General features: G+C 39.6%; 1 protein-coding gene across 1 annotated transcript in view; it reads left to right on the top strand.

Annotated features, from left to right (window-relative positions):
- The window catches only part of GRIN3A (glutamate ionotropic receptor NMDA type subunit 3A), a 73,227-nt gene that overhangs the window by 44,510 nt on the left and 5,028 nt on the right, over positions 1 to 23,689 (top strand). Inside the window, exons 4-8 of the mRNA XM_081940746.1 lie at positions 1,965 to 2,110; positions 4,473 to 4,588; positions 9,140 to 9,291; positions 19,080 to 19,244; positions 21,252 to 21,325. Of these exons, the coding sequence (XP_081796872.1) occupies positions 1,965 to 2,110; positions 4,473 to 4,588; positions 9,140 to 9,291; positions 19,080 to 19,244; positions 21,252 to 21,325 (653 nt within the window). The remainder of the gene's footprint in view (positions 1 to 1,964; positions 2,111 to 4,472; positions 4,589 to 9,139; positions 9,292 to 19,079; positions 19,245 to 21,251; positions 21,326 to 23,689) is intronic.

Raw genomic sequence — 23,689 nt, 5'->3', positions numbered from 1 at the left:
ACTGGTCTCATTTGAAGCTATCTTCTGCAAATTAGTAATACTTTTACCTTAAGTTTGTTCTCAATCTATTTTCTGCTTCATTGGTTTTACTATTTTAATAGATATTTAACCTCATCACTCTAAGCTGTGTATGCGTTAGAAAGGTGGGCAGACATTCTTCTCTGAAGCGGAGTATCTTTGAACATCTGCATAGTTAGTAGCAATCTGGGTTATTTTGAAGTGTCCTTCAAAGATTTGTTACATATCTAAAACCTAAGGGTCTTCTTCAATTAAGCAATAGCAGAAGTGTGATAATGTGATAATGACTCTGACTATAAAATGAAGATTGAAGTAGGCCCATGACTAGTTTAATTATGTCACAGATCTATTTTCCAAATGGCACTCAAGTGAATAAATGACATTGAATATTAAAAAATAGACAGAAGTTTTGCACTTCACCTTAAAAGCTACTTAACGCCTTAATCTTGAAGATACAGTGAGGAAAAAACAATAAGGTTTCAAGTTTTAATGTTCCAATTATCTCTGGTGAACATTAAATCTGACTCTGGAATTTTTGAGGTATGCGCTAATGTTCTTGAACAATACATGAGGTTCTCATTACCCAAATTTTATAGTTGGAAGAAATATGGCTACTAGAAGAGACATGGGAACATTGGCTAAGACCTTGTGTGATCTCCAGATCTCTTCTTTGCAACTCCAGAGCCAACTGTGACCACCTTTGCAAAACAAATGGGAAATATTGCTCCATTATTATGACATGAGAAACACAGAAAAACATCAGAAAATTAAATAATGTATGAGTAAATATATAATAATTTGAAATAAAAAGCATTTTCTTATTAAACTATGTGATGCAATGTTTTAGATCAGGGGTTTCCAACTTGGCAATTTTAAGATTGGTGGACTTGCTTAGGAATTCTGAGAGTTGAAGTCCACCAGTCTTAAAATTGCCAAGTTTTAGATGATAAACTATTAGATGACACCCCTGATTTAGATGATACAGTATTTTAAGAAAATATCAGGAGTTTCAAACTGGGGATTCTGGTTAGGCAGCTCTGGCACTATTGATTTATCTTTCTAATTTGTCGAATTAATGATTCTAAGGCTGAGCTCCAATCTGATTGAAACCATCAACACAACTCATTTAAAGGCTGTAGTGCAGGGGTGTCAACCTCAAGGCCCAAGGGCATTTAGATCTGGCCCACAGGGCTTCCCTGGAAACAGTAAAGGATCAGACTGTGATGCCTCTGCCAGCGAAAATGGAGCTCAGGAGGGCCACACACAGCCCTCCCAGGCCCCATTTTCGGCCATGACAACCTCCTGCAGTCCTCTGCCAGCACAAAAGGAGCTCTGTTTTTGCTGGCAGATGGCTGCAGGAGCTGTCATGGCCAAAAACTGGGCATGGGGGAGCATGCGTGATCCACCCGAGCTCCGTTTTTACTAGCAGAGGGTTGCAGGAGACTATCGCAGCTGAAAACAGAGCTTAGGAGCCCATTTTCACTGGCAGAAGGCCATCATAGGCGCTCATGACACGAGTGACATCAAAGTGACCATACCCACCCTGGCCACGCTCACCCCAGCCCCCAAGGTGAAACACAATCCTGATGTGGCCCTCAATGAAATCATGTTTGACACCTGTGCTGTAGTATAATAGAGCAGATAAGTTGTTGGAGCAACCACAGGAAGACCCAGTTTCAAATTCATCCTCAAACTTGGGAGCTACTTCAGTGCCTTTAAACCAGTCAATTAGGAGGAAGGGATGCTATACATGCCACCATGAGCTGTTGCATGAAAAGTGGGATATAAATCTAACATAGTCATGTAATTCCCTAAGGACTGATAAACGATTCTCATCCATTTACATGGCTTGAGAGGACAAGGCTGTCTGAAATCCAAGGAACTAAGCCGTACAAATTCTTCCCGGTTTTGTTTTGTTCTTAAAATGTTTTGGCATTTCTCCTCAGCTGCATCACCCTTCCCAGGGGTTTCGCTTTGGAACTGTGAAAGAAAGCAGCGCCGAAGATTATTTCAAGCAAAGCTTTCCAGATATGCATGAATACATGAAACGGTTCAATGTACCTGCAACTCCCGATGGAGTGGAATACTTGAAGTAAGTAGGCTTCCTGGGTTAAAGATAACTCAACAAAGGGCTGCCAAGGGAGAAGCCTTGGATTCCCTTTGGGCTGGCATTCCAGCTTAATGGAGACAGTCTGTCATGCTGTAGCTTTCCAGTTATTGCTGGACTGCAGCTTCAAGCAGCCCATGAAGGAATGGCTACTGGAAAGGATGCTGAGAGTTCGGTTCAAAAAAATCTGCAACTCACAAATTTGACTATCTCAGATTTAGTTGTGCAGGTGCAGCACCCTAGTACATATGATTAACATGCCCATAAAGGCCAATGAGAGCAGGGAGGCAGCCAATGAATAGAAAGGTGGGCCCTCTATGTTTCGGAGTGCACAGAAACATATTGTAACTTCTCCAAAGACCAGTCAATAACAACTGGAATTCAGAGATGTCCACAGAAGCTGATGCTTTGCTCAAAATGAACACTGGAGCATTGTACCACCACAATTTGTCATTTTTTAATTTATTTATAAAAACTTATTAACCGCCCATCTTACCATCAGGTAACCCAAGCGGCTTACTGTTAAATATACAGTTAAAACATAAAAATTTAAAATTGGACATGGATAGGGCAGAAACGGAGTGGGGGTGGTAGAATCTGTTGTTAATCAACTACCTTCAGAAGTGGTATTCAGCAGGTTCTGACCAGTTCCGGAGAATCCGTAGTGGAAATTTGGAGTAGTTCGGAGAACCGGTAAATACCACCTCTGACTGGCCCCGCCCTCTTCTGTTCTCTGCCTCCTGAGTCGCAGCTAATCGGGAGGAAATGGACATTTTACAGTATCCTTCCCCTGCCATGCCCACCAAGCCACGCCCACCAAGCAATTCCACACCAATCAAGCCAGGCCCACAGAACCAGTAGTAAAAAAAAAATGAATCTTACCACTGACTACCTCCATTGTACCATTCTCCCTCTGGCCCCAATCCGACTGAAAGAGCCATGTCTTTAGGCCCTTACAAAAAGATAGGAGAATTGGGACCAACCTCACATCCAAAGGCAAGATGTTCCAGGAGCCACAGCAGAGAAGGCCATTCTCCTGGGCCTCACCAGGTGGACTAATCATACTGATTGGGCCTGTAGCATGTCTCCTCTGCCAGCACGAGTGGTTCGGGCCAATCCAAGTGGGGTGAGACAGTCCCTCAAATAACCTGCTCCCTGCTTCTTTAATATGTGTTTGTAATGTCACAACTCACAACAACAAAAAGGATTAGAGTTTCCATTGCAATGGCACAGTGTTTTTTTAAATCATCTGCTTATGTTCGATCCCCCTTATGGACGCCTCCCACTACACAAAGCCAATATTTTTTTAAAAAATGTAATCATGAAAGACAGCACTTTATACTGGAGCTGGTCCTACTAGTGAGGTGGTCGCTTCAGCTGGATCTCAGAATGTTCACCAAACTAGAGAGTTCCCAAATGATCCCTTCAGCTGGAAGAACGGGGCTTAGAATAACAAGTACTGTTTGATATAATAGAGTAAAAGTGCCACAAAAGAGATGCAATTTCACCTGTAGATTAATGGGATCAGAGCTGGCAGTGAGTGATCAGGAAAGGGATCTTGGAATCAGTGGACAATTTCAACCCAGTGTGTGGCTGCTATCCAAAAGGAAAAAATCCCTGTTCGGAATGATAAGGAAAAGAACTGCAAATAAAACAGCCAATATAGGAACGGTTCCACACATCAAAAGCCCTGCTGGGGGCTCTGTGTGGGTTGCAAATAGATGTTAAAACAGAATAAACAAGCAAAGTTGACTGAAAGTCACCTGACCTAAAACCTCAGAGAAGACTTTGCAGTCCATCCCTGATCCTTTGAAGCTCCATAGGTTTTGCAGATCAATTTACTGTTATTCAAAAATTACCAGATAAGGTTTGGGGTTTTTTTAAAAAATGCATTAGTTTTTTTAAAAAAAAAATATCTAATTGATGCTTTTAAAATAATGTTTCTAGCTAAAATGTATCCATTAGCTTTTAAAAGGCCTATATCAGGGGTGTCCAAACTTGGCAACTTTAAGACTTGCGGACTTCAACTCCCAGAATTCCCTAGCCAGCAGTGGGAGTTGAAGTCCGCAAGTCTTAAAGTTGCCAAGTTTGGACACCCCTGGCCTATATGTTTCATTTCACCAAGTTTTTTTTAAAAAATATACCGCAAATTGGTTGACAGACTATAACACCAGCATCAGATTACATATGTTTTTATTGGCTCATAGATGAATTTTTGCTTTGATTTTTATGAGGATTAAGGGAAATAGATCTAGAATTTCCATCTGGAAACAGCAAGCCTTGTAGAAATGGATAAAACTTAATCACTGCTTGTTTGTTGTACTTTCTTGACTATTTTCCTTTTCAGGCAGGATCCAGAGAAATTAGATGCCTTCATCATGGACAAAGCCCTTCTAGATTATGAAGTATCCATTGATGCAGACTGTAAACTTTTGACGGTGGGAAAACCATTTGCAATTGAAGGTAAGAAACAACTTTCTGAAACTGTGTTTTATATGACCATTTTATTTGTTACTTTCTACATATCCTTTATAGCAGTGGGGAGATGCCCAAGCACTGAAAACCTTGGAAGGAGTCCAAATTGTAGTTGTTAGTGTCACAGAATGTCAAAGAATAAAAATCCCAGGGAGTAATCATATAAATTGCATTTAATTAATACTATATAATGTTGTTTATACTAGAAAGTACTTACTGTAATTGAATTCCAATTCTAAATTAAAATCAAATTAAATCTTACTTTTTGACGTTCACTATTTAGGAGTCTCTCCTTGGTTCAAAGCAAAACAAAACACACAAGTTGTTTATCCTTCTTTTACATCTAACAGGCCCACAAAGCATCTTGCTATATTTAAATACAAGAATATATTTAATGAACAAAAAATTTTGACCAGAATAGGAAAAAGCCATCCATGAAGAAGGCAAAGCTTCCTTTTATCACGTTGTGATTTCTTCTGCTTCAGTAGAATAACAAGGTAGGAAAGAAGCATGAAGAACAGTGAGGTTCAGTGGTTTGCATAATGAATGGTTGCTCTTTTCAGAGTTATGTGAGGAAGGAAGGAAGGAAGGAAGGAAGGAAGGAAGGAAGGAAGGAAGGAAGGAAGGAAGGAAGGAAGGAAGGAAGGAAGGAAAGCCTAGGAGTACTTTTGTGGTTGCCAAACTGGAGGCAAGCAAAGTACAATGTCATGACTTATCTCCCAGTTCTTATTTCTGGCAAATACGGACTTTTAACTTTCTACAGCATGACTGGTTCCACTCTGTAAAACACTTAGCTAGTTCAAATAGACAACCCTTAGAATGAACCAACCCAGCTGGTTAAGTGTGATTTCTTGCATGTCCAAACACACAAGGGCAGCACTTAATATAAAACAATGTCATATTTCCCAGATGCAGAACATGGGACAGAAATTGCTGACCTCTTGTTCTTTTCCAGTTCTGTGCAAGGACTTCGTGGACTCCACTAATAGTCATGAATTGGCAAGTGACTATACAAGCAATTAGAAATCCCCATTGGCAAAATTGCAGAGCTCTTTGGAAGTTATTCACTTAATAGGCATCTTCTTTTTAACTGGTGTAAACCTGTGGCTCTCTTTATAGGATGAAAAATTTAATAATACCAACAATAATAGGTGCCTTGGGTGCAATGCCAAAACTACTGGAGCCTCTTCCTCTTGACTTATTCACTCTTCCTTTATATATTTCTTTTCTGATTCATGCCTCGTATATTCTCAAGGTATCATCAAATCACCTCAATGTGTACCTTTTACTTTTGTATTTAGTCCACATTTCTTCCGTACCCATTCATCCTTCATCCCACATCTTCTTGTTTTATTGCACACACTTCTTTTATAACCAATCTCCATTTCAATTGATTTTTATATTTTTTTATGTCACAGCGAACTCACAATAGGCAAAAGCATGCCCTTACACACATTGCATCAATTAAATTCTCTGTTTTGCAATGCAATAATTCAGACCAACCACACAGCAATATCTCTATGCCAAAGTGTATGCACATCCATATTCTCAATGCAATAATAATAGCAATGTGATCCCAAGCATTCCATTCCATTCATTCATTCACTCATTAATCCATTCACTTGCTCATTCATTTGTTCATTCTTTCTTGCTTATACATCACATCAAGCAAGTCAATTTAAGTAGCCTTCCATAAATACAGTGTATGAAACAATTGCCATTCAGCATTCAATAATTCACTGAGCATTACATCTCTTCTCTTATATCCATCATATGTCACACTAATTTCCCTCAAAATGCTCTGCATTTTCCCTGAGTTTTTACATTTTAATCATTTTTCTATCTTTATCTACTTTCTTTGCAACTCTTTTTTGCTGTCTCTGAATATATTATACTATATGTTTCCCTCATCTTTATATTTTGCAACAATTGTTCTCTTGTGTGGATTCTTTTGTCTCGTACAATCTCTTTCACATCATCCTTTCACCAAGCTTCCTTTTCATTCTTAACAAAACCACACATATTTCGGTGGAATTCAGTAACACAATTCTTTTCACAGAATCATAAAATTAGAGATCTCAGAAACCATTTAATGCAACTCCTTACTCACTGCAGGCTAGAGCTTCTCTTACAAATGACTATGTAAGGACCACCATCAAAGAATAATTTACCAGTTCATGTGACAACTTGTTCCACTCAGAAAATTTCTCTTGGTGTCTAGCCTGAATCTGTCTCCTTATAGTTTTACTGCAGTAGTTCTACTCTCAGGAGCTACAGAATACATTTTTCTGATCTCCTCTTTCCCAAACAGCTTCTGCATCTACTTTCCACTCATTCTGTTGGGAGAATAATCTCGAGCATTTCCTTCTCATTTCCTTCTTTTAATTCCATCTCCATTCCCCCCCACCAAGATGCACTCTTAATGCTAGTAAACAATGGTCTGTCCCATGTTGAGAAGCTCTCATTACCTTTGAATCCTTCACTAGTTCTGTCTTTCATCACAAATAATCAAATCAAGCATGCTTTTTGATTCATTCTTTTCCCATTTGTAATTATGAAAAGACTTATGCTAAAATTACATATTAGAACCAGGCGCCCCCCACCCCAAATAGATACTCCACAAGCTATCACCATTCTACTTTATTCTTAAGTGTCCAAACCATTCAGTATCTTTTTGGGGGGCTCCCTCATCTCATTATCATCCATCTATTCATCTCCCTCACAAAATTGCCTCAGATCACACTCATTCAGAATGTTGCAGTTTTTCCCCATTTTCCCATTATTACTATTCATTGAGGCATACATGTGACTATTGCCAACCTATAATAGCAATAGTAATTATATACTGCTTCATACTGCTTTACAGCTCTCTCTAAATGATTTACACAATCAGCATATTGTTCCCAACAAACTGGGTCCTCATTTTACTGACTTCGGAAGGATGACTGGATCAACATTGAGCTAGTTAGGATCGAACTACTGGCACTCAGCAGAGTTAATCTGGAATATTGCATTCTAAGCACTGCACCATCATGGCTCTTTTCAACCTTCATATGCATTCACAGCCATCTGGATGACATCACCCTAATCTTTTTAACATATATATTTAGCCCTTTCATCACAATCTCCATGTTCACTTCCGTGCATATATTTATCAGCTGAATTCCATAAAAATCACACCCGCTTCATGGAGATATCATACATCCTTCCTCTTTCTCTTTATTTCACCCACACACAGTTCATTTCACTTTATTCATTCTTGCTTCTGATCTTTTACTCCTTTGTGCATTCCATCTTCCATATGCAATGTCATTACCAGATGGGTCAGTGGATATTAACCTCCCTTCCCCATATTTATTATGTGAGCATGATGATGTAAAATTCTCAAAATGGCTTACAACAAGTAAGCAGAAAAACCATTGGGAAGAAAAAGAGCATAAAATCATACAATCAAAAGCAGCCTTAGCAATGCAAAACTTCCATTAATCTCATAGCCAAAAATACTGCATTAACAGAAGGATATAATCAAAATCACATGAAGTTTTAGTACACTTGATAAAGTCTTGGCAAGACCACACTGGGAATATTGCATCCTGTTTGGGTCACCACAATATAAAAAAAGATATCAAGGCTCTAGAAAGAGTGCAGAGAAGAACAACAAAGATGATTAGGGAACTGGAGGCTAAAACATACGAAGAAGGGTTGCAGGAATTGCGTATGTCTAGTTTAATGAAAAGAAGGACTATGGGTGACATGATAGCAATGTTCCAATATCTCAGAGGCTGCCACAAAGAAGAGGGAGTCAAGCTATTCTCCAAAGCACCTGAAGATAGGACAAGAAGCAATGGTTAGAAAAGAATCAAGGAGAGAACCAACCTAGAACTAAGAAGAAATTTCCTGACAGTTAGAACAATTAATCAGTGGTACGAACTGCCTCCAGAAGTTGTGGAGGCAGTTCCAACATTGGACCCCTGCCTTACAAAATGTAGAAGGATTCCCACCAGTCCATTATACCAACCCCTATTCTCTTTAGGTGGGATATACTTAAAAGGTAACAAGGCAAATGTGAAAAAGCTTTTAATCCATAATCCTGTACTATTTTCTAGGGGATGTATGAGAAGATGTCCAGTTCTTTGCTAGCTAATAAAACATCAAGCAAGTGGGTTTACAGTTCCACAAGAAGCCTGTAGGTCAAGTACAGACTCATAATTTGCAGATTCACTCATATGTAAGCCTCTCTGGCTGTGAGCTTCTGCTGTTTGTGTGTAATTTGTACATCAGCTAATAGTGTCATTGACAGCAGAACTTTCCCCAAAGAGAAGGCAAAATTCTCACTCCCGCAAAGGTTGCTGTTGCTATGAGCCAAAGTAGAAGCTAATGTCTTACTTTTCAGTGAGCTAAAGGAACAAGCATCGAATAGGAGTTATGATGCATATTTTAAAGACCATCTGCCAAAGCTACAATTTTAGACATTCTTGTTTGGCAATTATGGTCAAGAATCAACTAATGAGAAAAATACTGGTGTTGTTCTTTTGCTAGGGTATGGTATTGGCCTTCCTCCAAACTCTCCACTGACCTCAAATATTTCTGAACTCATCAGCCAGTATAAGTCCCATGGCTTCATGGATGTCTTGCATGACAAGTGGTACAAAGTGGTACCATGCGGGAAAAGAAGTTTTGCTGTGACGGAGGTAAGAAAAGTTCCTTAGGTCTTTCCAGCACTTGGAATGGATAAATCCATCCCTTTGAGTCTCTCATTTCTTTTAACTGTGTATTTATTTCAATCTCCTCCCATCCAAGTTTTCTGGTTGGTCATTGCTGTTAAAGTCTGCATAAAAGTCTATGTACATTTCCACATACCTTTATCCTAATGCATATCCCTGTTCTTGGTTATGTACATTTGCTCAAACCCTTTCCTCTGGTAGAATTCATTTCTGTGTTGCATTCAGCTACTAAAAAGTTGGCATCCCTTAGTCCTAACAGACACTTTTTTCTGGGTTTTGTGTGTGAGCATGTATTCTTTGTTTAACTAGAACACTGGATTATAAAATTTGACTATATAAACATCTGAAAGCCAGTTGCATTTCAAGTTGCATGTTTGAGCACATGTAAATTAAGATACAGTAGGTTGTAAACAGACATTTTTCCTCACGGGTAATCTTCCTTTCATCCATTTGGGGGAGGGGAGAGAGAGAGAGAGAGAGAGTTAGAATAGGCATTCATGAGCAGAGCCATTGCATCAGGATCTTATACCATGTATAGTTTTAATAGCATGAACATTCTTGACATAAACATTTCTTATACAATCAAACAGCAGTCTTGAATGACCAGGGGTAGCTAGGGCAGAGGAAACGATCTTTCATTGCCAAAGCTTTTTTTGTCAAAGCTTTCATTGTGAAAAGCTTTTTTTCCCCCAACACCAATACAGCATCCAGGTAATGATTTCTAATGAAAGAGAAGAGGGCAAAAACAGCTTCTTGTCCTGCTCTTAATGCCCTGACTCCTGCTTATGTGTCTGTTAATGCATGCCTGCAATTAACAGCCCATCCATTTCAGTTACAAGTGCTTGCTACCCTGGTTACTATGGGAGGCCGCATGCTAAAATGAATGAACCTGAGTTCATTATGCACGGCAAAATGTAGGGCATATCTCCTTAACTGACATTATTAACACACACAACACAGAAACCCAGCAAAGTGGAAAAGAAACAATTGGGAAACTGATTCTCTCTCCTAATAATAACTTACCTGGTAAGCTCACCGTTATAGTATTATGATTATTTAGAAACTGCTATCTCTGGATGCTGATGTTCAGAGAGGGTCATTTGTACATCCAGCTCTCAGTCAAGAAATATGCATATTGTGGACCCATCCATAGAAACATAAGTGGGCCAAAATTGTTTTGGAAATAACAGAATTTAAGCAAAATAAGACAGCATGACTTTAATATTGATTTTAATGTGCATATTGAAAGGCAGTAGCGTTTTAGGTTCTCCAGCAAAAATGTGGCCCAAAATGTACTGTTCTTTGAGAAACGACAGTTTTTAATGTAGCACTCCTGTCCTCAGCAAACTTTGACCTGTGAACTCCTTGGTACTGATGGAATTTTATTCCTTACGAAGTTCATTCTGACCTGGGATACAAGAGATAGTCAAGCAGTTTCATGAAATTAAGTTATTTAATCTTCACTCAAGTGCAATGACAACAAGCTATGAGGAGGGTGGCCAAAGAAACTACCTCCTTCCAGCACATTTCATAATTATTTATCTAAAGGAGACCTTATCTTACTTCCATGGGTAAGCTGCTTGCATGGCCTGTGAAAGCTAAAAAGTGAGAAGGCCAACAAAATCTTAAAGAAAACATGATGAAACAGAGTTTCAAAACGAGATTTGGTTTCAGTCTTAATAAAAGTGTAAATGCTCAAATACTAGATTCTATAAAATATCCTAAACAGTACTTGATATTTGGAAACAGTGTTGTCCTGGATAACATTCTGTTAAAAGGATTGGTAAGCAATTCTTGTCTTTTATAGGATACCTGTTTACAGGAATAACTCTTATTTTGCCAGAAAAACATTGGCTTAGGAAGTATGTAATTTCTCTTCAGTTCCCTCTCTCCTATAACAAGCAGCTTGAAGACTGAAAACAGGCAGTCTATTAATCTTTTTAAAAGGAAAAGAAATCACTATTTTTGCTAACACTGCAACAAAGATAGGAAAAGGTGTTTCTTTAGAAGCTGGCCTCTGTCAGAATTGCCTTAAAAGAAAACTCAGGATGCAGCATTTAATAGTTCAGCCCTTCTGGAAGAGAGATATCAAGTAGAGCATTGAAGGATTACACAAATTGGTCATTGCTAGGGATGCTGAAGAGACATATCCTTCCTTTTCCCTCTCATGCAATCCCATCATTTGAAAACTTTGTTGTAAGACTTATTAAAAACCCTCTGCAGTTTGGGAGTATACTTATAATCAGCGCTAAGTATTTTTTTCAGACTTTTAGTTGATTAGCTTTAATCAGTTTGATGAGCAATGATTTATCACCAAGAGGATAAAATTAATAAGAAGTTAAACAATGATTATATTTGGATCAAAGTGGAACGGTTTGAGATCTTGAAATCAAGAAGATATGACTCAGGAGGCTTCAGACTGCTAATGTGTAATCAGGGTCTGGCCAAGAACTATTTCAAAAACTTAACTATTAGTTAAAGACACAGTGGGTTCATTTGTTGGTTTGCCATTTAGCTCAGGGCTAGTATTCTCTCCACCCATTTCTCCCCATGACTCCACCCATTTCTCCCCCATGAGAGAAGAAAATCACCTTCTGAAGTCACCAAAGTTGCTTCTGTGGATTTATCTGAATGATTTTATCCAAAGTCCTATAATGCAGGTTGGTTGGTTGGTTGGTTGGTTGGTTGGTTGGTTGGTTGGTTTGGTTGCTCCCATGTTTGAAAAAAACACCCCACTTTTTCTCCACTGCCAAATGCTTCTTTTGTTAAATTCCTTGCATGGTGAAGAGACAATATTAAATAATTTTAAGTAAACATGATGGAAAGTTTTGATGATCTACTACAGGTAAGGAAGGTCCTGTCATGACTCTGGGGTTGCTAAGGTTCAGTCAGCTGATTGAGATGATTTCTCTGATCTAACAAGATATAAAACTTTTATCTTCATAACTTTAGGGGGGGGTGTTATTTTTATATAGACCTGGGTATATGTCAAAACAATATAGGTGACTTTATGAATTGTGCGGTGCAATTCAGAATTCAAAATCTAGGTACGTTAAGAATAGAATAGAATAGAATTCTTTATTAGCCAAGTGTAATTGGAAACACAAGGAATTTGTTTTTGGTGCATATGCTCTCAGTGTACAGAAAAGATACATTCGTCATGAATCATAAGGTACAATGATAGTCATAGGATACAAATAAGCAATCAAATCATACTAGGAAACAATCAATATAAATCGTAAGGATACAAGCAACAAAGTTACAGTCATACAGTCATAAGTGAGAAGAGATGGGTGATAGGAACAATGAGAAGATTAATAGTAACAGTAATGCAGACTTAGTAAATAGTTTGACAGTGTTGTGGGGATTAGCTGTTTAGCAGAGAAAAAACCTGTTCTTGTGTCTAGTTGTTCTGGTGTGCAGTGCTCTATAGCTTCGTTTTGAGGGTAGAAGCCTCAAAACTTACCCAGCCATTTTTGTTTTGTTTTGTTTGTGGGGGGTTGTTTTTGTTTTTTTAAGCAAAAGTAAACCTTTCATGCACCTGAACAAACTTTAGGGGTTATGCTTTTGAGATGGGTGGGAGGATAGGATAAAAAATAAAGCAACTCCCCTTCAGAGTACTAATCCAATGCAAATAAATCGGAATTTCAATAGCAAATCACATTAATGAAGGTTGACAGTGTGATCAGAAGCAAACTCCAGGGACCCTATCTATTTGTCTACCTCTATATTGGATTTATAAGACAATTTAATCATCAAATGACTCCAGGCAGCATATAACAACATAACACGATAAGGAGAATCAAACAGCAAACAAACAGCCAGGGAATACCAAAAATTAAAACTGTCACGGCATTAGTGGGTTCATAAAACCCCACAGTCTCTGTCTGGGGCCTGAAGGCAAAACCTATTGAAGGCAGAGTGGAATTTCACTCTGTGCTTGTGTGGTGAATATCTGCGATTTCTCCAGATTGAAAGGATGATATATATTTTTTTTAAAAAGGATGTTCTTCCCTGCGTACATTCTACAAAAGATCTGGGTGTTTGTGATAACATATACAAGATTTTCCCCCTGCCTTAAGATCTTTTCTGATTAAAGTTTCTGGCTTGCATAGCAGGAGATGTCAACACAAGACAAATGGTCTGGCATGGCCTTATCTATAAGTGAAATATTGATTGTGATGACCTTGCTAAACAATGAAACATCCATCTCCTGGTTTTCATTACTCTTTTGCCCCCCTCCATAACCAATATTTCAGCCCGCGGTACTTTGCACTTTATTCCCTGATGAATATCCCCTCTCTGCTTGCTTAAAGATTTTTCTTTGTTCCGTTGTTTTTTTTCCGTAACCCAAACTTGCTTAACAAAACGTTCTGTTTTCATCCGCCAGAACAACCTCTTCTAATCATGCATCAATGGCTTGATTGTCATGCCACTGTTCCACTGGGAAATAATAGTCAGCTTCCAGCTGCTTAGAAACCTACAGAAAACTTGGGGAGATGTTCAAATCAATGGAGGGAAATGGCAAGCGGGTAACGGGTTCTTCAGCAAACTATACTGGTATTGTTGCTCTGACCTAGCTTTCCCCAAACCCACGAAGCAGACTCCTTGTCCTGACAAAAAACCTTTTTTATTAAGTTACTGTGAATTCCTCTCATTCACATCTAGCGAAGTCTTTCAAGGGAGGATTTACAGTCACAGTTTCCGGCCTTCCCAAACTTCCAGTAGGCCCGTTTTTTGCCCTCCCCGAGCCTTCACATGCACCTTGCAGTTACCTGCATCCAAAACGGGCCTTGTGGGGATTCGGGGGCCGGGGGGGGCAGCCAAGAGTTTGGGGGTTCTCTGAACTGGACAGAATCTTAGTTAGAGGTTCTCCCGAACCCCTGTGAACCCCCAGCAGCCCACCCCTGGCTTTATCCCTTTTAATTACGAAGATATCAGCTGGAGTTCTTTTGTATATCCACTGCAGTGTCTTTTTCAGCATCATTCTTGAGGCTGTCACTTTCAGGTTAGTCTCAACTTTGTCTGCTAAACCTGTCCTTCTTTCATAACATATTTTAAGCCCAGTCTATCTATAGAGGCAGTCACTCTCAAAATTAACTTCTGGGTCTATTATTCAAAAATATCCTACAATATGTCCAGTGTTAAAATATATATTGGTTTATTCTATGGTAGTAAATCAAATGTAAGTGTTCTTCTCCTTTAATGGCAATCTTTTATTCATTCCGATCTCCTTCCAAACTTCAAAGTTTGATCCTATCAAGTTTTTCTTCAGGAAATTCAAAGCAAAAGTTTGAGATCTTGGAGGTCTTCTAATTCAATCTCCAGTTCAGGCAGGAAACTCTATACCATTCTGAATAAATGTTGTCCAGTCTTTTCTTAACCTCCCCCCCCCCCCCCCCCCCAGTGATGGAGCACCCACAACTTCTGAAGGCAAGCCGATCTTCTGGTTTATTGTTCTCCCTGTCAGGAAATTTCTCCTTAGTTCTGAGTTCCTTCTCTCCTTGATTACTTTCCATCCATTGCTTCTTGCCCTGACTTCAGGTGCTTTAGAGAATAGTTGACCACCTCTTCTTGATTGCAGCCCCTTAGATATTGGAATTTAGGTATTTCCTCCTGTCACAACAAAAATTACAATTTAGTAGCAACTTAAAAGAGCACGTGGTACTTTCTATGGATATATATTGCCTAGAACCTAACAAACATAAGGCTAGAACTTCTAAATAAAAATTGGGCAACAAACCAAGGATGTATTTTTAAAACCATGATAATTTTGCTTGTTTTGAAGTTTGTTTTGTTCCATAAAGAATGCCTTTATGAATGTAGTCTAAATCTGTAGTCCTAGATATCACTGAAACTGAGGTCCAGTTATCACTGAATATCAATCATCTCTTCATATTCAGCACCCTAGACCGATGATGGCTGACCATTTTTTCATTGCATGCCGAAAGTGCATGTGACAGCCCCCCCCCCACACACGTACCCTGCTCCCTGTGCATGCTCATGTGACCCTCCCCCGCGCCCCATTTTGGGTCTAGTAGGCCTCCCTGTAGCCTCCTGGGAGCAGAAACAGACCACATGGGGGACGGGGGGACGGAGGCAAAGACCCAAAAATCAACTGGCTGGCGGGAAGCATGTGTGCATACGTTGTGGAGCTGAGCTGGGCTGACGGCTTGCGTGCCTGCAGAGAGGGTTCTGTGTGCCACCTGTGGCATGTGTGCCATAGGTTTGCCATCATGGCGCTATACCATTGGTCTCAGTAGTCGAGGCTAATGGAAGTCACACTTCAGAAACATTGGAGTAGCCATTTCCACCTCCATCCCTGGAAGGGGAATATTTTAAACACATTCTGGGGAAAGTGAGCAAAACATCTAAGTATAAGAGCTTCATCAATGGGAATTCAATTAAAGTCACCTAATTGAAAGCTGCGTGTTTTGTGCTCTTGCATTCAGTGCTTACAATTCTCTTTGAATCAGTTGTCAAAGAGAAAATGCTGCTGCCAAGACATTGAGATGTGTAAGGATAGAAAAAGAAGATAATCTGAAAAGATTAAGAGGTTGGTGTGAAAAGAAAATATTCCTCTTATCAAGAAAAAAAAAGTTTATGATGAAATCCTTGTAGGGAAAAAATCATAGACACTGTATTTTGATTTACTGTTCATTTGCTGAGATCTGTCATTAGATTCATCAGATTAATTATTTTTCCTCCTCTGCTAACTAAGAGTAATTAGGCACATTACTTAATTAATCAAAGAGCTGCCATATTTTATTTGCTTTTTCATAGCATAAAAGGAACAATCTTCAGTTGAAAACTTTTCTCAACACTGCCTTCATTATACAGCCAGTGAACAGGATTAGATGTCCAAAATCAAGCTTATAAAATGCAAAAAAAAAAAAAAGTATTATTGATTGACATCTGCTGGTGTTACTTCCCATTTGCTGGTTTCTATTCAAGGAAGCCTACCTTTGTCACCTAAAAAGTGTTTTCTTTGCATATTTGGATTAAGTTAAAATAGACAAAGTTCAAGTCCTTTGGCTCTATATTTTGGATAAGCCTCCAGATGAAGTTTCTGGAATGGGAAAGATGTAGCCCGCTTTTCCCGGTTCTGATCCAAATCTCATTTTTGTCCTGCATGTTTAAAAAAAACTTTTGAGAATGTTTGGGCATGGAATTCTCTATATGTCTTATGAAATAAGATAACGCCAGGAATTCTGTGAGGCATTCTGCCAGCTTTTTGCAACAGCTGACTTCTAGAAGTACTATTTGAAGGGTTAATTCTCCTGAGGTTCATCTGTACATCCCTCTAATTGCAACTCAGACTTGCTTCATTAGCTGTTTCCATCAATACTGCCTTCATCTTATCTCCATAGCTGAGGCTGCCTAACCTCTAGCTTATCAAAAAGAAGGATTAGAGGGAGACATGAGAACTGTCTTCCAGTACTTGAGGAGTTGTTAGAGAAAGGGGATTTGACTTATTCCCCAAAGCACCAGAGGACAGGCCAAGAGGTAATGGGTAGAAGCTTGTTAAGGAGAGATCCAACCTAGAAGTAAGAAAAAATGTTCTGAAAATGAGAATAGTTAATCAGTGGAATAGCTTGCCTCCTGGAATTGTGGGTGCTCGGTCACTGCAGGTTTTTAAAAATAGACCAGACAATCATTTGACTGGGATAGTATAAGATCCCCCACCTTGGGTTGGACTAGAGCAGTGATGGCAAACTTTTTTGTTGTTGGGTGCCAAAAATGCGAGGGCGCGCATGCGTGTGCTGCCACGAGGCCCTCTGGAAGCCAAAAATGCAAAGCACGCACCCCACAGGCACATGCACACACACACACCCCGAGCACGCTGTTACTGCTCGCCTCCAAGCTGAGCTTGATATTTCCTCTGGCGTGGAGGGGGAGGCCGTTTTCCAGTTGGTCCATTGGGCTTTGTTTTTTGCCCTCCCCAGACTCCAGAGGCTTTCCTGAAGCTTGAGGAGGGTAAAAATAGTCTCTCCCGGTCCTCCTGAGGCCCTCTGGAAGCCAAAAATGGATCATTTCTGAACTTCCAGTTAGTCTGCTGGGTCCGTTTTTCACCCTCTCCAGGTTCCGTAGGATTTCCTGGAGCCTGGGAAGGGCAAAAACGGCCTCCCTCGGCCCTCCAGAAGGCTGAAAATCAGCTGGCCAATGCACACATGCACGCTGGAGCTGACAGCTTGCATGCCGGGATATATGGCTTCATGTGCCACCTGTGGCGCGCGTGCCATAGGGTCACACATCACAAGATTAGAAGTTCTCTGAGGTCCCTTCTAGCCCTATAATTCTACATTCTATATTTAGCTGATCTAGTTCAAACATTAGTATGAAACTAATGTTTCATCATTTTTCACAAACCTCATTGTCTGCATAATTTCTGGCGGGCCCATTCTTGCATACAGACCCCCACTCAACTTGGGCAGTTTCCAACAAGCAACAAGAAATAACTGGACAATGATGCTAACATGGAAACCAAACCCTGAAACAAACTCAGATGTCTGTTTTGCTTCCATGCCTATACCAACAGTATTATTACAGGCCACAATAAGTACACGCACAAGATTAGAGGTGCTTCTCATGCTCATCCACTTATCTGATCTATGCTATCATCTGCTGATAACCTTTAGGTTCTCAATATGATACACTGGGCAAGGCTTATGTAAAAGAATTTAACATAATGTAAAGGAATTGATGGATCAAATTTGGCATTGGGACTCAGTGGGGAAATTCAAAAATTTTTTACTACCAGTTCTGTGGGCGTGGCTTGGTGGTTCTGGCAGGGGAAGGATACTGCAAAATCTCCATTCCCACCCATTCCAGGGGCCAGCCAGAGGTGGTATTTGCCAGTTCTCTGAACTATTAAAAATGTCCACTACCAGTTCTCCAGAACCTGCTGAATTTCACTCCTGATCTCAAATCAAGGGCAATGTAAAGCATTTACCCTCCATTACAGATCTCAAAGTAGCCATCTTGGAAGAAAGAAATTTTACAAGCACAATTGAGTGAGAGATTGCTGAATTCACCCAAAAGGTCTCAAGCTATCTCAGGACATGTCAATAAAGGATAAATGAGAATATTTGGCGCTCAGGGTTGAAATGAGGGTCCTTGGTGCTCTCTGAGCTTGCTTGTTTTGTTGCAGATCTTTCATTGCCAAAACTAGGTACAGTAACATCATCAGTGTTAGTAAGGAGTCCTTACCATTCCCTACTAGCACTGATGAGCTCTTTGATATCAGTACTCCTCTTGAAATTATTAACCTTTGCTGGTGGTTTAACTTTCTCCCCAGAGTAAAGTCTCACAATGTTCAGAGTAGTGATGCTTCAAGGAATTGTGAGTTGCAGGGAGTCCTTGAGTTACAACTGTAATGTAACTGTACTTAAAATCGCAAGGAGTTTACAGCCATCGCTCACTTCTACTAAGTCAGTCCAAAGGCAGTTAGGCCTTATCACCGAGTAAGCAACTTTATGTTTGAACCCTGCCAATAGGTTGGGTCCCAATAACCTGGTAGAGCCAAGTTTAATTCCATGTCTCATGCAACTAAAACTCTCTTGTGTCATGACGATTTTGCAAATTTTCATTTTTGGCTACAGCCCGTTATATAGCATCAAATGGACTCCAGAGGATTTCCTGGGAAGAAAATAAAGTGTAAGGGTTGTATAAAAATAATTGTCGATTTTGCTGCATGTGTGTTCCCATTTTATAAATTTGTACATGGATTTCCCTTTTTGTGTTTTTCCTAACAGACCCTACAAATGGGCATCAAGCACTTTTCCGGGCTATTTGTGATGTTGTGTGTTGGATTTGGTCTGTCTATTCTCACTACCATTGGAGAACATATCATATACAGGCTAATGATACCACGAATTAAAAAGAAATCCAAGATGACATATTGGCTCCATACAAGTCAGGTACATATGCCTAAGTAAGTCTCTCAAAGGGAATGATCAGATTCTGCATTGGCTGGAACTGAAGTCCTGCTGAAATGATTGGATTCAATAGATGGTATTTCCAGGTCTGTCCTTGAGTTCTTATCACATCCCAACCACAATTAAGAAGCAAAATCTGGGATAATAGTATTCCTTGTGTCTTTCTGCTTTTCTGTCTTTTTTTTCTTTCTATTTTTTTTTAATATACCTTTCCAAGTGACTGGAAAAAACAAAAATAATAATACTATTTTAAAAATTATCAGACTTTTGTTTTTTTGACAAAAATACATAAGGTAGTTTTAGGAAAAGTGACTAAGATTTCATATAATTTGCAAAGGAATTTTCTCAATAAATTTGGAACTCCTTGATTGTTAATAGAGTTGCACACACTAATGCAGAAAAATCATGTATCTTTAGTTTTGATTTTTTTTTTATTTTTCTAATAAAGTTTCTGATTACTTGCAGTATCTAGCAGTTACAAATATCACAATATTTTCTGGATTTCAACCACAGTGTCTCAAAAGCTGCATGCCAACTGTATTACACATATTTTATTACAGTAACATAAGTCTATTTCTCCAACATGGACAGAAGGAACAAAACTTTTATCTGTTTTCATATTATAAATAATATGCATTAAAATGGAAAGGGCACTAACTTGTTCAGTGTAGAACTTCAAATTAGCATTTTCAAGCTGTCAAGATGCCCTACAGCTTATGTTCACTGTGAGGATCAACATCTCTATGGTAAATTTCCTGTTCCATGCAAAGCATAAGCTACAGACACAACACAGAGACATCACATCAATCTTGCGGGTTGGTTTGTCCTGCAGTAATTGTCCATTGAACTTTTTTTAACCTCTACCTACATGTGGTCCCTCAAGCCACAATCTAAGCTCTCAGTAATGCTCTTTTTGTGCCTTAGTCATTGCTACTCAAGAAATCCAAAAACCAAACCATACTTGGATCCCTACTTGCTTTATCCTTTTTAGCTGTCCACCAGTTTGTTTTCTGGGCACATTTTAATGTTTATTGAATAAAAAGGAAGAACGACATAAGCTTCTGCCATCAGAATGTTCTTCTGGGTTGACTCCTCTCTTTCCCATACTCTTTATGATAAGGAGGAAGAGAAACTTGCACTTCTACATGATTATTCTCTAAAGCTTCTCTGTATCAGCCACGAAAGGCCATTCTTATTACATTCAGTCCCTAGGTCAGTGGTGGGATACGACCGGTACGCCCCGGTACAGGTCTACCGGTGCCTGCTGGGAGCACCAGGTACCGTTCTGGTACGGTGCTCCTGAGGGCTAACCCGCCCACCCTCCTTACCTGTATTGAGCTGATCGGGGCTTTCGCTCACGCACACAGAGTGTACGGCACTTGCGCAATGCTCTGCTGAGCATCACAGGCGGTAAGTACGCATGCGCATGCATGTGGTGGACGCCCAGCCCCGTTGCACCGTATTGGCTGCACCGGGATCCGGAACTCCCTCACTGCCCTAGGTCATCTGGATTGGGAACCTGCAGCCCTACAGCCTTTCCCCCCGTTTTCCATTTTGCGTGTAGGCACCATATGGTTAACATCATGATGGTCATACATTTCCCATTTCTGATCTAAAACACATAATTGGTATATTTAAACAGCCTATTGGCCCATTTTGCCTCCAGTTAGTTACCTTGCCTGGCAACGCTTCTGGCTGTATGGCTGCACCTGTAACTCTGTCTCTGCCTCCCCCAACTCTGCCCTAGGAAACTTCTGGATTGAATCTCCATGGAACCATCTAATCTCTAGTCCTTTACTAACATACAGTATTAGCAAATATGAGGAGCCACAACTTTGACTTGTCAGAAAGATACAACATTCAGTAACAATGATAAATTAGGCAAACAGTTTTATTTCCATACTGCATTCCCTCCAGAATATATTCAGTCTACCTAAAATGCAAGGACAATTTCCCTTCTGATTAATTTATTTTGGGTTTTTCCTCTAGCGACTGCACTGGGCTCTAAACAACTCATTTACGGAAGATAAGCACCAGCTTAAAACAAAGCCAGTTGAAAAGAAGTAAGAAAAATGAGTTTTTAATCTCTTGTTTGCTGATGCATCTGTAGATAAAGGTTCCCCAGACATTGTTTTGTTTTGTTTTAAAGGACAAGAATTGTATAATGCAGTCGACACGTTATAGAAAAGTGGAAAGTTTTATTTATTTGGGAGTCAAGAGAATCACATATCAAACAGATCCACTTCACCTGTATTGTATAAGACAGTGAAATATTGTAGGAAAGTACAAAAATTTTTCTATTTGGGTTCAAGAGAGTCATATATCAGAAAAATCCACTTCAGCTGCACTGAAAGAATGAATTTAACTATATATCCTTTCCCTGAATTAATATTTCTTTTCCCATTAACTGATTTAATATTGACTAACACAATGTTTCTCAATCTTGGCGTCTTTAAGATATGTAGACTTCAACTCCCAGAGTTCTCTAACTCATATGGCTGGCTGGGGAATTCTGTGGGTTGAAATCTACATATCTTAAAAGTTGCTAGGATTGAGAAAAACTAGTTTAACACATTGTATTCAGGCACCAACTGTTTGAAACCATAGGTTTTTTTAGGATTAATATGTTAGGGGTTGCAGGGTGTTCATGACAGATAGATAAAGACACCATTCTTTGTCTGATAATTGCATCGCCCTTTGAACTTTTTCTTAGTACAGTTATGTTGTTATGTTGTGATATGATATGATGTGATATATGATGTGATGTGATCTGATGTCACACCTTTATTATTTTTATAAATAGCTCAAGGTGGCAAACATACCCCTTTCTCTTATTTTCCCCACAACAATCCTGTGAGGTGGATTGGGCTGAGAGAGAGTGACTGGCCCAAAAATACTTTCATACTTAAGGCAGTACTAGAAATCACAGTCCCACTTTCTAACCTGGTGCCTCCACCACTAGACTTTGCCTCTTCAAAGCCAGTTTACAATTTATCTGAGTGTTGTGGGCCAACGGCAGCCTGCAGAGCTGGCAGCAGAGTCAGATTGTGAGGAGGTTGGGGAGGAGCATTGGCAGTCCTGGAGTCTGGGGAAGGCTCGGACGAGGGCTCTGCATTAGATGCAGAGAGGGGCCAGGGCCATCTGGGAGTTATGTGCTGCCTCCAGAGCCTCCAGAGTTGGACATCAGTGAGGCAGAGGAACAGGGGGAGCCTGTTCCCAGTGCGCGCATGCACAGAGCTGCCAGAAGGCAAGAACAGTTAAGACAAAAGGGATGATTTAGGAGTACGGCCATAAGACATAAGACATAAAGGAGGAGCAAAGGCACGTGAGCTTTTGCAGGAAGAGACTTTGTTCGTGCTGGTTGGTTAAAATTCTGAAGCCCCGTTTTGACTCTATGCTCCGTGTGGCCTTGCAAAGCTAATTGCCAATTAGGTCTTTGGCAGCGTTTCAAGGGAGATAAAGGTGGGTGCTTATTAGCCTTATCCTGAAAGACTTTGGCAGACTTCTTTACAAATTATTTGTGACTCATAGGCTGTGAAGGAACATAATTCACAGCCGGTGAAATAAAAAGAGGGTTTTGGGGACTAAGCATGTGCTTTTACTGTCTCAGGAAGCCTAGGTCAGAACATTGACATTCTTATCTATCATAGTGCCGTTGTGTTGCTTATTCCATTATGGATTTTCTCTCTGAAGCCAATTCACAAGGTAACTTTGCAACGCTGCATCAGCTTTGACAGATATGCTTTTAACTTCCTGATATTAGTTGTGACACAAATAACAACACCCATGCCTGCCTGTATTTTTCTAGACATCTTTCTTTGTTGGTTTTTCTCATGTCCCTTGTAATAAACCTAGTCTGGTCATAAAGCAATTTTTAGAAATATGAGCAAACTAAATCTCTGGGTAAATGTGACTTTCCATATGGTTTTTGATAAAAATAAACATTTGATTTGAAATGTTGGGACCAGAAACCCTGGAGAAAGAAGGGTTGAGCACTAGCATGGAAACATGTCTTCCCATGTTGTATTTCTATTGATGGATACCTATTCAATTTAATTGTGATCAAGTTGCCAAACCACAGACACAGAAATAGCAAATCATTGCAGTTAAACAATGTAAAAAATGAGTTTCTGCTCCTCAATAACTCTGACCGATGCTTTTACTGTAGGTAATTGTACGAAAGACAGAAATGAGGAACACTGAACAAAATTGCTGTCACTGAGATACACAACCGTTCTACTGTCTTCAATCAGTACTGAAGCTGTTTTTCCCGATACTATACATACAGAGATGCACTGTTTTTTAAACATTCAAAATAAAAAGACAAAATCCTCCCTCCCCGTAGAGAAATAATAATAATAATATCAGATGTCATGTTTAAATTAAAAATACTTGAAACCTAGAAACCTAGTTGGGGAAATCATAGC

The sequence above is a fragment of the Natrix helvetica genome, assembly GCF_964273705.1.
Source record: "Natrix helvetica genome assembly, chromosome: 2".
NCBI classification, from domain to species: Eukaryota; Metazoa; Chordata; class Lepidosauria; order Squamata; family Natricidae; genus Natrix; species Natrix helvetica.
This window is presented reverse-complemented; position numbering and strand designations above follow the sequence as displayed.